We start from the raw sequence: 17275 nt of genomic DNA, 5'->3' as shown, positions 1-17275 counted from the left end.
AACGAATCACACATCACCATCGGCGATCTGCGTGCATTTTTGCACGTACAGCTGTTATTTTTTTGCGGTGCTCAGTCGCAAAAGTAACGAAAGGATCTGGAGGAATTTATCGGAGTAAAAGGATCAATTTTCTCTTCAAAATGTAGTAAAGTTAAAGTAAAAGTCCAAAGAAATATTTATACTCAAGTAAAGTACAAATATTAAAAAACTGTACTTAAGTACAGTAACGAAGTATTTGTACTTCCTTACTATACACCTCTGTCATCAGAGATATCCCGGACTCTATCCTGTTTGTCTTCAACCTGTGATTGTTCTCTACTGATGTAATTTCTGTTTGTTTTACATCTTTGTTTTGGCTTGTGCCTTTATCTTCTATTACATTTTTGGATTCTTTGGTTACTTATTATTTGTGGAATAATGTCCCGGCATTTGGGTCCACCTTACCCTCTGTGTCGTCGTCTTTGTGACAGTTTGCTGCTTTTATTTATACTGTTGTTGTGTTTGTTGTCACTTTCATCTATTTGTAGTAATAATTCAGAGCTCATCATTTTACTTAAATTGTGTTTGTTGATTGTCACCATTATTGTGCTTTGCCCAAGTAGGTTTGCTTCAAAATCTTAAGTCTGTTTATAATAGAGGCAATAGATGTTGGCCTTATCTATTACTGGCTATTCATTCTTAAGAGGCAGCTTATTTAAGTGTTTGGACAGGGTGGACTACAACTGTAGTATTCAGTGAGAATAAGTAATGATAAGGCAAACTTTAGTTTGAACTGAATTAAGATTATGATGATTGAACTAAGCAATTCAAGCTCATTTTAAAAGACAATATGCTCATTTAACAAGTTATAAACAATTAAGTCAACTGCATGCTTGATTTAAACAACTTTCCACCTCAAACTGACAAAATGTAAACTATTTAAGGCAGCATGGATGCTTTTGGAAGAACAAGAACATGATTTTTTTTAATTTATTTTTTTACAGCGTACACTAAAACTTCAATGAGGGTCTGATTAGTACCTGACATAACAATTTGTTATGATTTCTAAACAATACGTTATCTTGTAATCTCAAACAACTGGAAATATAATGGAACCTGATTTATGCCACTTTGCCACTATGTCAATAACATTAAACCTCTTTGGTTTGTGCGCATCTTGTGACCAAACTTAATGACATCGTGACACAAGAACCAATGAGGTTTGATATTACTGACATACTGACCTTTTCAAATTAGGTCTGTTCATCACATAGTGCTCATATGGCTTCAGAGAACACTTGTGGTCATGAAAACAGCATTGTAACATATCCAGTGCTTTATACTAATGTACAACTGCTTGTAACTACTCCTGAGTAACCACAATGCCAGAGCCTCCCACATTTATTTTAGCTACACATACTGTAGTATTGAGCTGGTGCACAATGATAAGTAACCTTTACTGTGCACTTACACATACTGTGAGGTGATATGTGAATGGATACTTGTTCCTTATGTTGTGTCCCTTTCGGACTTAGCATACTGTACATGCTCCCAACGGTTAGGAATTTCTCTTAAGGTGGCTGAATACGATGCAAAGTCCACGTCGCATGGCACAACTGACCGGTTTCATGTGATGTCACTGTGTGACTGTGCCTCCATGTTTGTGACCAAAATTCCATATACTATACCATCAATCAATGTGCTGTGCTGTGGGATGTGGCAAAAGCTGGTGAAAATTTGTTTTTCTATTTATAAATCTTGGAAATGTTATACTGATGTTTCATTACCAGAGCCAAAATGTATATATATATTTTTTAATCAAAGTTATATTTTAAGTGACACGGCTTCATTTCACCAAAGTCAATCAGCGATGAAGGGGGGAGAGCATGGTCTTTGCTCATTTATTCAGCCATGTCAGTTATCTATACATGTCTACTATATATATATAACATAATCAAGTCAGATACAATTAAACTGGAAATGCACATATGAAGATGTTATTCATAACACCCAGACTGTATAAAAGGTATGACATAACTGTAACACATTGGAATAAATAAAAAGCACTATAATGTGAATATAGTATATATTTAATGTGTACACTAATGTCAGTCAATAATTAGCACATCATAAGATCATGAAGCACAGACTTTATTCACACCACCAGACTACACTGTAAACATATTAATCATATTCCCTAATATGCCTCGGTTGCTTTCTGTGTATTCTTCATGAGTTAAAAGTAGCTCTTACATTCATACATATGGGATCATCACAGACGTTTTGTAATATTGTGACGAAATCAGGGCAGAAAACAACACAAACATGTGTAACTTCTGAATAAGAGATGTTCACAGTGATGTTGGTAGACATGTGCACTCACTGGTCACACATCAGACTCACCGGCGTATGGAGGTAAATCGTGGATAAAATATATTTAAATGTCCGCAAAAGTCAAATATGGCAATATTGTGCTGACCTCAGATGTGTATACACCTTTACTGGGACTTTGCATGGATCAAAAGCATTTTTTTTTTTTTTTAGGTTTTTCTTGAGATTGTTTTACAGGTGTTTTTCAATTCACCGCCATTGTTTCCTCCCGCTGATGGTCACAAATATGGTGGCTGCGGGGAAAAAGTGACATCACTGAAACAGGTCAATGGGTTAATTGGAATTAGTGGCGGCTGGTGGTTTTCAAAAGAGGGGAACTACACTGATGTTAAAAAAAAAGTGTACACGCATATTTTTCATTTTTAATGTTATTATTTATTTCATTATTCTCGGCTGTTGTTGTTCTTTGTTGGTCTACTTTGGCAACTTAAATGTGAAGTCTGTTCTCCTATTTTTTATTTTTTTATTAATTTTCTTAGCACAAAATGGTCCATTTTGATTTGATTGATTTCTCCAAAATTAAGTCAACAATATTAGCAGTGTCTGCAATTTTGGCCCCAAAAGCAGCTGTTGCCAACTAATTAAAAATGTTAACTAATGAACTTACTGAATGAAAATAATATACCAAAAAATACAGAAACTTATATTTACGTGCTCAATATTTACAACATTTTGCCAATGGTAAAAGTTATGATTTATAATCACTAAATTAATTGTGTTAAATAAACTGCAATGGAGGGAATATGTCATTTTTGGTCAGAAATTAACTGTAAAATAATGACAACGTTTGCAATTCTGGGATGACAAAAGGCATTGTGAAATGGCATTTTGGTCCTTGTTATTTAATTATACAGTTCATAAACATATAGTTCATATACATATATTTAAAACATAGTTTTTTTTAACAAAACATTACCTAATTTTGGTCAAAATCAATCACTTAGCTAGGGCTATGGTGGATCAGTGGGTAGCACTGTTGCCTTACAGCAAGAAGATCCCCAGTTCAAGTCCTGGCTCACCCAGGGACTTTCTGTGTGGAGTGTTGGAAACTGTGTGGGTTTCCTCCTGGTGCTTCAGTTTCCCCCACAGTCCAAAAACATGCAGGTCAAGTGAACTGGAAACTATAAATTTCCAATGAATGTGTTTATCTGTGTGTGTTGCCCTGTGATGGACTGGCCACCTGTCCAGGGTGTTTCCCTGCCTTTGGCCTAAGACAGCTGGGATAGGCTCCAACACTATTGCAACCCCACATAGGACAAGCAGCCTAGGTTGTGCATGAATCACATTTTAAAAAAACTAATTTATCATATCGCAGTTCAAATCGCAACAGCGATATTGTTTACAAAAGAATCGCAATATGACTTCTTGTCCAAATTGTGCAGCCCTACCTACGTGCTACCTTTATGTCCTTTTTGGAGCTTGAAATTTTGGACCCCATTGACATGCATTGTGTGGATATATTCACATCATATCTCCATCAAAATATCTTCATTTGAGTTCCGCAAAAGAAAATAAGTCATACGAGTTTGACACGGCATATTTGGGTGAACATTCAATCATGTCAAACTTACATTGGTTATAAGAGTGTAATGGGCTGAGAAACAGTCAGGAACCACCAAGTACAACATGAAGAGTGAAAAAGGAAGGCCCAGGAAGAGTCAGATCATGTGCATGCTAAGAGAAGCATGTGAGTTTCAGCATGGATCTGACAGAGGAACTGGAAATGTGTCAGAAACCAGAACACAGGGCCTCAGGGTTAAAGGCTACTGTACACACAAGCTTTCATGCTTCAGGGTGAAACCTGTCAAGAACATTTCCAGTTCATACTGTATTTCAACCCAATAATAATTAAAAAAAAAAAAAAAAAAAGGATATTTTATTTAGCTGTTTTAAGGACCATTAAGATTTTTTGAGACATTATTTGATTATAATGTCTCATACATATTATTTGATTATTTAAATTTTCATAATTCTAATGCAAGAAAAAGTATTTGAAAAGTACATACAGTAATATTTATACTCTAAATGTATTCTGCTTTAAATTGCACGATTCTAAAAATAATTTAAAAATAATAATAAAAAAAAATGCATTTTTTTTTTAATGCATAATACAATTTCTGCAGAGAGGTGCAGAGGTTAAATGAAACCTGCTGTGAGATTCACTCAGTCCTTAATGAAACAGTTTACAATAGTAATGACAACCCTTCAACATTTTATAATACAGTAATTAGAGGAAAAGTTTCAAGTGTTCAACACATATTTTTCTTATTTAAATAATTCACCCAACAGATGTTGGACATCTCTCTCTCTCTCTCTCTCTCTCTCTCTCTCCATCTACTTTGCTTCACTTCGTTTGAAAACTAGTCATTCAAAATAAGACACCACTGCTCTCTAGTGGCATCCACAGGAACACAGTGATTTTTTAAAGAGTGTAAACGAGGTGAAATAGCCTATGTTTATAATAAGCATTAATGAATACTAAGCTAAGTAATCTGTGTAAGCTTAAAAATAGGGACATAAAAGTGACAGTTTCCACGCTCGAAATATCCATTGCTAAACGCTTTCTGCTTGTTACATGTAGAAATGATGGGTCCATAATTCATAATTTTTGTTGAGTGGATCATTATCAGTGCTAGCCTGCACTTTCAGTCTTTGAACATTTCTCAGTGTTCTTAGTCAACTCGAACTACTCGTTAATTGTCTTTAGGGAAAATAGAATTACTAAGACGTAAGTGCACATTTTAGTTTAGTTTTAAGTTGTCATGTAGGATAAATAGAATATATATTTGACTGTTATCAGTTTGATATGAATTATAGTTAATTTAAGGTTTTATTGTAAGTCGATTATGTCATACGCCACGCCTCTAAAGTATCAAACCTATCGAGGTAAAGTGTATGGCTGCATTGCGTCACAAGTATTGAGATAAAACAGACATGCGACTCGTTCCTCAGTGATTCATGCAGCTCGTCTCTCTTGATGAACTTGCTGACGGAGTAATTTAACGTCGTCAAAGACCACACACGCTTTCGGTTTGGAGTTTCGCACGAACGGAACCAATAATCCATATATTCAGATACGCAGTTCAGTCACCATCTAGCAAAGCAGCGTTAATTAAAGTGTGTTGTCGATTTACTTTTACAATGTGTTTGTGGAGGCGCGCGGTGTGAAGAGGAGGACAGACAGAAGAGCGCGAGAATAACTGAAACTTTATCAAGTCTGAAACTGAGTCTTCAAGTTCTACAAGGTGAGTCGCCTTATTTCCGTTCACATACCTAAAAGGGAATTCATGATGCTAATATTAATATTAATTCAAGTTTAGCCTATATGACGCCTAAGATAATGATTTAAAGTTTAAAGCGCTCTGTTCCCATAAATGGACACATGTTTTAGATAGATAGATAGATAGCAGAAAGAGTGATAGATAGATAGATAGATAGATAGATAGAAGAAAGAGTGATAGATAGATAGATAGAAGAAAGAGGGATAGATAGATAGATAGAAGAGGGATAGATAGATATATAGATAGATAGATAGATAGATAGATAGATAGCAGAAAGAGTGATAGATAGATAGATAGATATATAGATAGATAGATAGAAGAAAGAGTGATAGATAGATAGATAGATAGATAGATAGATAGATAGATAGATAGAAGAAAGAGAGATAGATAGATAGATAGATAGAAGAGGGATAGATAGATATATAGATAGATAGCAGAAAGAGTGATATATAGATAGATAGACAGACAGACAGATAGATAGATAGATAGATAGATAGCAGAAAGAGTGATATATAGATAGATAGATAGATAGATAGAGAGATAGCAGAAAGAGTGATATATAGATAGATAGATAGATAGAAGAGGGATAGATAGATAAATAGAAGAAAAAGTGATAGATAGCAGAAAGAGTGATAGATAGCAGAAAGAGTGATACATAGATAGATAGATAGAAGAGGGATAGATAGATAAATAGAAGAAAAAGTGATAGATAGCAGAAAGAGTGATAGATAGATAGATAGCAGAAAGAGTGATAGATAGATAGATAGATACATAGATAGAAGAGGGATAGATAGATAAATAGAAGAAAAAGTGATAGATAGCAGAAAGAGTGATAGATAGATAGATAGATAGATAGATAGATAGATAGATAGATAGAAGAGGGATAGATAGATAAATATAAGAAAAAGTGATAGATAGCAGAAAGAGTGATAGATAGATAGAAGAAAGAGTGATAGATAGATAGATAGATAGATAGATAGATAGATAGATAGATAGATTATGTTCATAAAGACACAATGTTGGAGATTAGGTGATAATGTAAAAATATTTAATGTATTAAAGCTTCAGCTGGGATACTGTATTACTTTGAGTATTTTATCGGATCTTGTCTGCTCCGTTGAAAGTTTTCCCCTGCTTTCTGGTGGAAAATATGGAGTGTTTTATCACAAGAGTTTATACTCGTTTTATAAATGTTAAATGATGAGCACCAATGTTTATGTCAAAAAGCTTGACATGCTCTACTTAAAATTTTTCTTTGTGTAAACAAGAAAAACGTATATATATATATATATATATATATATATATATATATATATATATATATATATATATATAAAGAAAATGTAAAAATGTATTTTAATATTCAGCACCACCAACAATTGTTATAATGATGTTATTAAGGTGTAATAAAGCATTAATGCACAACCATGTTCTAAATCTTCATTGGGCTTGTGCTAAACACTCATAAATGCTTTTAAACCATATATATTCCACTGGATTTGAAGTGATTTGCATTCCTGTTCAACTTCAACGTCTTAGTGGTTAGAAAATATAGATAAACATCTACATTCCCTTGAACAGATGTCCTGAGTTATCCATTACACTATTAGTGGCCAGTTAGTTACTGTACTCTGGCACTCCATTGGCACTGTGTATGCCTGTCCTGTATCTCCTCTATCTATGTACTGATGCAGGGGCGTTTCTAGGCATAGGCGAACTAGGACGTCACTGAGGGTGCCACCAGATGAGGGGGCGCCAAAGAGGAGGTCCACCCCACCAAACTCTGGCAGTGGTGGTACTGTAGGGGTGGGCCTCATCTTTGGCGCACCCTCATCTGGTGGCACCCTAGGTGACCACCTAGTTCGCCTTTGCCTAGAAACGCCCCTGCATCAGTACAAAGACAGAGGAGATACAGGATAGGCATACAGTAGGGCTCTCACCTAGGGTGCCAAAATGGACAGAAACAGCACTGTACTGATGCATGACTGTATAATATAGGTGTATTGAAGGTGACACGTTTATATGGTCCCACCAACACAAAATTACAAGAATGTAGCCAATGTATTAATGAAAATGTTAAACTTTAAGAATCATCATTAAAAAAATCTATGTTGATTGATCACTACAAAATTATGAGGGTTAAAAACTCGGGTTAGGGTTAAATGCACCCTAGATGCACTCAATCTCCAATTTTAAAACACCTTTATTTTACACATCAAAAACCATACTGTATCAGCAAATAAACTGACTCCAGGGCATATTGATTGATCGCTGTTTTGAATATTGTGGGTGGACTTGTCCCTATCAATGTCTATGGTGTTTATGGTCCTTACCTGTACCTTGCCACACTGCTGTTCTGTGCTGTGTTAATTTGACATAATTTCCAGAAGGTTAGAAATTCTCACTACCCCGATTTCAAAATCAAATGAATTGCACCCCATATAGTAGATTGTTTACACTTATAAACTGTTAGATTTTGACGTTTATGTGATGTTCTCATTTGCTTCCTCCCAGCCGTGGCTATGGTGAACAGCCAGGTTACAGGTGGAGCATGTGTGACCAGATCATGCGCGGGCTGTGGGGGTCGCATCGCAGACCGCTTCCTGCTCTTCTCCATGGAGCGCTACTGGCACACGCGCTGCCTTAAGTGCTCGTGCTGTCAAGCTCAGCTGGGAGAGATCGGAACCACATGCTACAGCAAAGGAGGCATGATCCTCTGCAGAACAGACTACATCAGGTAAGGTGCCACATTCAATGAATAAAAGGGATACTGTAATTCACCCAAAAATGAAAATTCTGTCATCATTCTGTCAGACCTCTTTTTTCCACACAATGAAAGTGAAGGACTGAGGCTGTCATTCTGCCTAACATGTCCTTTTGTGTTCCATGTAAAAAGTAATACGTTTGGATGACATAAGTGTGAGTGAATGATGACAGAATATTCATTTTTGGGTGACCTAACCAGCATATGAAACCCGAGGCATTAGGATTTAATTTATATAAACACACACTACAAGCATTGGATCAGATCCATATATAGGTGTTTGGGGTTGTTTATGTATAATAAAAAAACATTTAAAAATTGTGGGTGAGGTTCAGTTCTGGGTGCTTGTTGTTCATTGGACCACAAATTGAAGGTTCTTACATTAAAGGGATAGTTCACCTAAAAATGAAAATTCATAATTTACTCTTACCCTCATATTTTTCCAAATCCAAACACAAAAGGAGAAATTTTAAAGTATGTACTGGTTGCCATTTAAAGCATTCAAGCTTTACAAAATGATGCAAAAGCACCATATAAGTATTATACGACTTGTGTGCCATATTCCAAGTCTTCTGAAGCCATACAATAGTTTTGAGTGAGGAACTGACTACTTTTTACAGTACAAATGTGAGTTTAATAATAATATTGACAGAATTGTTATTTTTGGGCAAGCAAGTTAGGGTTCCCAACAGTCATGAAAAATATATCAGGATATTTTTTCCAAGCCTGAAAAAGTAATGGAGATTAATACAATCCTAGAACTAAAGTACTAAAATCCCCAAATTCATGGTAATTTCTATAGTGGATGTAAATACTGTATTTGTAGTTATGCCTAGCTCTAAAATATTTCATTGGCTAGATATTGCTTTTTGAGCTATTCACTGTTGTTGCATTCACATTTCTATGTTATTGGAGACATGCATACACTAAGGCTACGTTCACACCGCAGCTGAATGTGGCCCAAATCTGATTTTTTTCACTCACATGTGACACAGATCTGTTAATTGGATGACAGTGTAAACAGCCACAGGCACTTTGAATCTGACATTTTCAAATTCGATCTGGGCCACTTTCATATGTAGAAATAAATCAGATAAAAATGTGCCTTGACTATGAACAGCCAGGACAGATTTTATGTGATTTTTACATTAGTCAAACTCAATATTCGACATTTGCGCACTTGATTTACCACATATATAGGCCTATTATACTGTAGTTTAAAACTTTTAGGTGTGAGTCATTAACTTTCTTGTTAACGCAAATTACGCAAATAAAATTGTACGCTTGAACTGTTGGGTTCAGTGATTCGTTTGGATTTCAAGTGGTAAAATATGTGCCTGAAAAGATACAAAGGTACTGTAGGTTTATGTAACAGTGCCCTTTACTTGCGTTATTCACTCACTGCAGAAAACACAGTTTCTTTGCTATATTTCTCAAACTGTATCAAAATGCAAATGCAAGCCAGTTAAATCTGAAGTAATTCTAGATAACGACTCTTCTTACCTTTGATTTTATGGTGTTTCGCTCGTGATTAATATCATACATACTTGAGCTTTGATGGTAACTGAATTCCAAAGACTGCAAATCACTTGCTGATATAGGCTATGGTATTATTAGATACTGTATATAGGCACTGTGTAAAAAGTTTTTTTATGGCTGATTACAATTTTAATTATAATTAAATTACACATATTACAATGATGAACTTGCCAGGGTTTGTTATACGCAAGCAATTCAGTTTAGGAGCGTCAGCTGTTCAGGCCAGTATCTGATATGGGCTACATTTAAAATGTCATATGAAGAACCTTACAAAAAATCAGATTTGAACAGAAAAATCTGATTTGGGCCACATTCAGCTGCAGTGTGAACGTAGCCTAAAAAGTTACTTAATAAGGATTTATACCTGACATACCATGCAAATGGAAATCTGCCCCAGCTATCTCCATAAAATTATTTTTGTAAATCTTGATCCAGTAATCAAGAACGACTCATGGAAGTTGTGGAGAAGTCAAGGAAATTCATTGGTCAAAAGTGTTGGGAACCTGTTGAGTAGTTGGCTAAATTTAAAGGGATAGTTCACCCAAAAATGAAAATTCTCTCATCATTTACTCACCCTCGTGCCATCCCAGATGTGTATGAGTTTCTTTCTTCTGCTGAACACAAACAAAGCTTTTTAGAAGAATATCTCTGCTCTGTAGTCCATACAATTGAAGTGAATGTTGACCAGACCTTTGAAGCTCAAAAAATCACATAAAGGCTGCATAAAATTAATCCATAAGCCTCTAGTGGTTAATTCTTTATCTTCAGACGTGATATGATAAGTGTGGGTGAGAAACAGATCAATATTTATGTCCTATTTTACCATAAATCTCCACTCTCACATTCTTTCAAATTTTTAAAGTGAAAGTGGAGATTTATGGTAAAAAAGGACTTAAATATTGTTCCATTTCCCTCCCACATGTATCGTTCGTTTGTGTTCTGCTGAAGAAAGAAAGTCATACATATCTGAAATGGCATGAGGGTGGGTAAACAATGAGAACATTTTAATTTTGAGGTGAACTATCCCTTTAATTGGACAGTCAATTACAAACTACAAAACAAATCGTACATCTTACACGCTAAAGTCTAATTTATACAATGGAAGACTCAAATGTTTTCCTCCTGAATGAACTAAAGCACCCTAGAAGAACATAGTCTGCGATTATATTAGATGCATGATTAGTTTTAACCAGTCATCAAAGCTCTTCGAGTAGCTGACTTCTCCAAGATCAAGAATTTCAGGTGATGTCTGCGAAGAGGAGAAATATCACTAAACAAAACCTAAAAGGTTGTAGCCGAACTAAACGAAGCCTGTTCGCCCAGTAAGTATTAATTAGCCTGTGTGAAGTGACAACTTTAGTTCTGACAATTATTAATAAGTGTGAAAAGTCATTTAACTCATAGGCCCATATTTTTGGTCACCTCACAAGAGCTCTATATTTTGTAGTGACCACATCCAAGATCTTAATCATTATAACAAGGAAACAAGTCAATAATGAGCCTCTTTGAGGCAAGAGTCTCCACAGACATTTACAATGCAAATAACCCAGCCAGAGTTGTCTGTAGCTGTAGTTGTCATGCTATGCTGACAAGCATTTTGTTCTTGTGTCGATTTGCATTGGACTCATTTGCATCCACCGGGTGCTGATGATGTCTGCAGATGCATTCTTGCATACTCCCCCAGAGAACATCAGAGACGCTGCGTGCTATCTCCGATACATCGCTCAGGATCATTTAATGTTAAGCCTATTGTGTCGACTCAGCGGGAGATACCGCCAAAGTGATAACTGCGCTCTTGCACTAAAACAAAGTCAAAGTCAAGTTTTGATTGAATGCTCATGTTTCTTCTCAAAAACAGAATAGTATGAAGATCAGTTTGATAAAGACAACACAAAGATCAGGCTATTATTGCACATGGTACCATTGTGCGAATTTGTGTTTTTGTGTTTCAGGTTGTTTGGACACACAGGGGCTTGCAGTGCATGTGGTCAGTCCATTCCTGCCAGTGAAATGGTCATGCGAGCACAGGGCAATGTTTACCACCTCAAGGTTAGTTACATATAAGAAGCACTATTCAAAAAGCCTGTTAAAGGAAAGGCACCTAAACAGCAGCTGTTCAATAGAGCTGAATCAAATGTGTGATTTTAGGGCAGGACAAAGCCTGCATTTATCACAGCTCCTGATAATAATGTTTTTGTTTTTTGTTTTTTCCAAAGACAACCTTGTTCAGTGCTTGTTCCTAAAGAACTGAGCTGGTTTTGTTTGCACAAGTTTCAACTCATTAAAAATAATTTTGAACAATAAGAGGGTGCATTTGCCAAGGCATTGTAAGCCCAGACAAGCAGCTGTGCGCACTTCAACAAAAACACATTACTGATAATTTTGCCATTAAAACATGCCACACAGTTTAATTTATGCATTGTTCTTTGAGAATTAAAATTCAATTTCCTCCTATCTGTTTCCAGTGCTTCTCCTGTGCAACGTGCAGAAACCAGTTGGTCCCCGGGGACCGATTCCACTATGTAAACGGCACCATATTTTGTGAACACGATCAACCAGGAGCTGCACTCCTTAATACACACCTGCAGATTAACCCAGTGCTACCCGACCAGAAAGTGAGTTCACTTATTGATTTTTACTTTTACCGTTTAACCCTTAAATGCATGGGTGTTTCGCCAAACATTATTACATATCACGGGTCTTTATCAACCCGGAACATACATTGATCACAAATGGATCTAAAATGCCCAAATAGTGTAACATTTTTCTTATACAATTAGTTATAATTTTATGTTTTATTTTTCTTATATCAAAGAGGTGATACAACAAATGATAAAACGAGATCATTTATTTTCACAGTGAATTTTAAGAGACACAACTGGATGTCAAACACATATTGAGATACACATAACACATAAGCTACACATATATATTTTCTTAGGCATTTATTGAGTCTAAATAAACACACAACCTACATAATTACAATAGTACACCCAAATGACAATGGTCAATATCATACTGTTTATGCATTACACTTGCTCATTGCTTCTTCATTATAAAGCAAAGCCAATAACTGAAATATCAGAGCCAGTTTGAGTAAGAAATAGCATGTATCATACATATGTGTACACGACAGGGTTTCCGTTAGCCGGTAATTACCAGTTTTTGACCGTTTAAATGTCCTAATGTCTGACAAATTCAAACATTGTCGAACACAATGTCCGGTGAAAATATTAACATGATGTGTCAGCAACCCCTTTAGTTGATGCCACAAGTGTGCATTCTGACGCACATGTCAATAATAACAGCGCTTCGCTGCCAAGGAGGTTTAAACTTTCCCGAAGACAGTTCTAATCCACGACTACGGCACGTTGTACCCGCACACTGGCAAAAGCAGCCTGCGTTCTTTCCTTTTCGCGTGCCCATAGTGAGACGTTTCTCACTTCAGAATAACATTAAAACATCCTTGTGTTGCTGTCCTCTGGAGAGAAGGACACCAGGCTTATGTGCATCTCAAACTGTAGAGAAACACGGCACACATTTGACTTCATTTTGGCAGAAAAATTATTTTGGGCTATGAAAAATCAGAGGAAAATAGTCATAAAAATAAAGAGCCAAGGAAATTGAAGGTGAGAAATGAAATGACATAACCTATTTTAATATTTATTTATAAATGAAAAGATGCGTGGCAAATTTTGTTTAGTTGTTTTGTTTTGCCCCCATTGTTGAATTTTTTTTTTTTTTTTAATTAGACACTAATTCCATGATGGATTTTGTTTTTTTGTTGTTGTTTTTTTTTTTTATTTTATTTATGGAAGGGGCTAAAATGAACAAACATTTATCATTCCTTTGACTTGATTGTGTCATTATTAGCCTGTATCGCATTATTATGGATAGTCCATCATGTTTACAGTGCAAAGTAAACACAGAAATGAGATGACTGGATTTTTTTCCAATTTGTCTGGCAAACTTTGTCATTCCCAGACACACTGGCCTCTAAATTTATTTGCGGAAACTCTGGTACATGCATATGGGATACTGATAATTCACTGTCGTTGCACAGAAAATTGACATGATATAGTAGTCATTTGTATGAATATAGTACTTACTTGTCTTGTAATAAATCAAGGCGTATATATCCTCTGATAAGAAACCTTTAAAGATATGAAATAATCATAAGAATATGATTTACAGAAGTGGACATATATATTGCAGGTCACTAATGACCCTAGACCCATTTGGTAATAGGAAGGCTTGGGATAGATGCCTTTTTCACACATCGATAATCGGAAGATTTCCCAGATGATTATCAATATATATCAGGATTTATTTCAGATATAAATAGGGCTGTTCGTTGCACAATAGTCTTTTTCTTTTCAAACATATTTCTCAACACAACTTTGGTAAAGTGTAAGCGACAGGGTTAATTAAAGTGGGTCACGCACCGGACGTGTCTGGCGGATGACACGGTGCATTCTAAAATTCAAAACAATTATTTTCTATGAAGGTACGCACACACTACCAATGCTCAGGGTCAAAATTCTGCAGTGCCTCGGAGTGCAACTTGAATAGTTTTCCATTTATTTCAACCCAAATCATTATTAAAGGATATAGATTATTTATTCTAGCCATCACTGGATGATATATTTTTAATATGTATCTTGCATATAGTATACACAATGTATTTTCAGTTACAAGTATGTTGTTCTGTGGTTTTACAGCTGGAATGAAAGACTTTTCAAGGCTACATACAGAGAAATTGCATAATAAATGTTGCCATTTCTTATCGTTTAGTTTTGTAACTTTGGACTGCCTTCTGTGGCACCGCATCAGCTCATCCTGTGTGTGTGTGATACCTGTGCTTTTTCTACCAGAAGCCCGGCTTCAGTAAATGTAATATCACCCTCTTGTGGTCTCCCAACGTTGTTACGCCAGACTATTAAACAGAAGCCCAACTGAGTGAATTGGAAAGCATGCAAATCTTCTCATTTAAATGTTGGCTAATTTTAATACATCGATGCCTTAAAAATATATAAATAAAATAATGTGCCGATCAAAAATCAATATTTTATGACATCCCTAGTATTAAGCAATTAGATTTTGTCATTTTTAATATTTTGACTTTTTTGATTGTTACACTATACATATGAGAAATATTGAGGAACGCTAGAGGAAGGGGCAAAACTCAAAAAAATGGATGAGATAAATGGGGTGGAATGAGGTCTCGGTCACTAAGGACCTGTGGTATACATTTAAGTGTTAAAACAGATCGATAAATCATATGCAGTATGATATGTAAATGATAAACTTGTAATTTAACAAATCTTGTTTTTTTTTTTTTTTTTAGGTTTGCTGAAGGGCTTCTCATCTCCTTCATCCCTTCGTCTTTCTCTCTCTCTGTTTATTCCCCCATCAGAGGCCCTCCATGGTCCTGCTCATCATAGCTCCTTCAGCACACACTCCTATGATGCAACTTACATTTACAGACCTGAATTTAAAGCCTCTGCATAGCTACATTTACTTTGAAAGAGAGCGAGTTTGTGCTGTGAGAGTAATGGAAACATTTCTATTCATCAGCCTTCACATCAAACTCTTCTTGGCCAGCCTTGTGGTAAATGTGGTGGACTCTGCAGTATTTCTCATGATGATGAGATACATTGTGGCTTTCTCTCTCGCCTCACCCCCCGAAACAGAAGTAACACATCTATTTTGTCACTGGATATCCTGCCTCTCTCAAAGCTAACCTTATAGAGAAGGCAGTATAAAGCAGTTCTGCATTGTACTTTTTTTAAAAAGTCAACATAAAACGGTATTAGCAACCCATTTTATTTTTGTAATCTGACATATTTCTGAGTGAAACATGATATTTATTCGGGAACTGATTGGATTGTAAAAATAATGGGTGTTATATACCAGAATGGAGCCAGGTGGTTGAAGGGGAGGTGTTTAAATAGTAAGAGGGATTCATGATGTCAGCCAAAAAGGAAAGTTGTTTTAGAGGCAGAGCAAGTTACAAAGACAAACATTTTTAATGGGGACTTCAATAATGATCAACGATGACATATGCCCATAAAGACCAGGAATTTGCAAATGGAAAGTAAATTGGGTCTATTTTTATTTTATGTTGATTAAGTCAGAATGTCTAAAGTCAAAAATTTAAAGGAATATTCCGGGTTCAATACAAGTTAAGCTCTTTGTGGCATTATATTAATTACCACAAAAAAAAGAAAAAAAAAAAAAATTGACTCGTCCCTCCTTTTTTTTAAAAAAAGAAAAAACTCTGGGTTCCAGTGAGGCACTTATAATGGAAGTGAATGGGGCCAATCCATAAACATGAAAATACTCACTGTTTCAAAAGTATAGCCACAAGACATAAACAATATGCGTGTTAACATGATTTTAGTGTGATAAAATCACTTACAAACCATTTATGTTTAAAGTTATAGCCAGTTTTACAACTTTGTTGCTATGACGATGCTATGTCAACAAACCCAAAAACGAATGAAAAATGACAATTTAAACAAATTTACAGCTAATACATGTCATTTAACAGAAGAATTACTGTAAGTGCTTTTATAAAATTATAATCTTCACATTTCTGCCTTTAAACCCTCCAACAATTGGCCCCATTCACTTCCATTGTAAGTGCCTCACTGTAACTTTGATTTTTTCCTTTTTTTTAAGAAAAATACAGAAGAGTCAAAATTATTTTTGTGGTAATCAACATTATGCCACAAATGCTGTCGATTGAGCTGAACTTGTATTGAAATTGTAATATTCCTTTAATTACTGAAAACTAACTTTGTACATATTTTAGACATGGTTTAGGATGTACAATTGTAAATATGTTTTTTTTTTTTTTTTTTTTTATTATTATCATTATTATTTATACCAGTAATCTCTGTGATGGTTGAATTATATGTCCTACATGTGATGTCTATTTAAAGTGTAAATATCCAATAAATGAAAACCCAGCCATCAAAAGTGAATTTGTTATACCTCTTTACCACAACACATTTCATTGTACTTTGTTTATTACCATTTTCTGCTATTTATTGGCTTTAGTCTCAGTGGTGCAAACTTGATTACCCAAAGGTTTAGTATGAATAGGGCTTGAGCTCGGACCATTACAGAAGCAATTAAATGTGAGCGTGACTTGCGAGTGCAGTATCTGCGCTGCTGTTGCACTGGGGAGGCTGAACTTTGCTCTGATCCCGTGTTTGAATTTAATAAGGACTAATCTGCCACCTAGTTAATTAAGAGGCAGTCGCTTCTTTCCGTTCGCTGCCTCAAAACAATCACACACGTTAAATGTTTACCA

General features: G+C 35.5%; 1 protein-coding gene across 1 annotated transcript; it reads left to right on the top strand.

Annotated features, from left to right (window-relative positions):
• The first annotated feature begins 5298 nt into the window (after window positions 1–5298).
• si:dkey-90l8.3 (LIM domain transcription factor LMO4) lies at window positions 5299–16923 on the top strand. Its single transcript, XM_051654277.1, has 5 exons — window positions 5299–5615; window positions 8166–8388; window positions 11907–12003; window positions 12420–12569; window positions 15302–16923. The coding sequence occupies exons 2-5, from the start codon at window positions 8174–8176 to the stop codon at window positions 15308–15310; spliced, it is 471 nt and encodes a 156-aa protein (XP_051510237.1). The 5' UTR covers window positions 5299–5615; window positions 8166–8173; the 3' UTR covers window positions 15311–16923.
• Window positions 16924–17275: the final 352 nt, after the last annotated feature.

Source organism: Myxocyprinus asiaticus, chromosome 24 (assembly GCF_019703515.2).
Source record: "Myxocyprinus asiaticus isolate MX2 ecotype Aquarium Trade chromosome 24, UBuf_Myxa_2, whole genome shotgun sequence".
NCBI lineage: Eukaryota > Metazoa > Chordata > Actinopteri > Cypriniformes > Catostomidae > Myxocyprinus > Myxocyprinus asiaticus.
Note: the sequence above shows the minus strand (reverse complement) of the source record. Positions and strands in the feature narration are given on the sequence as shown.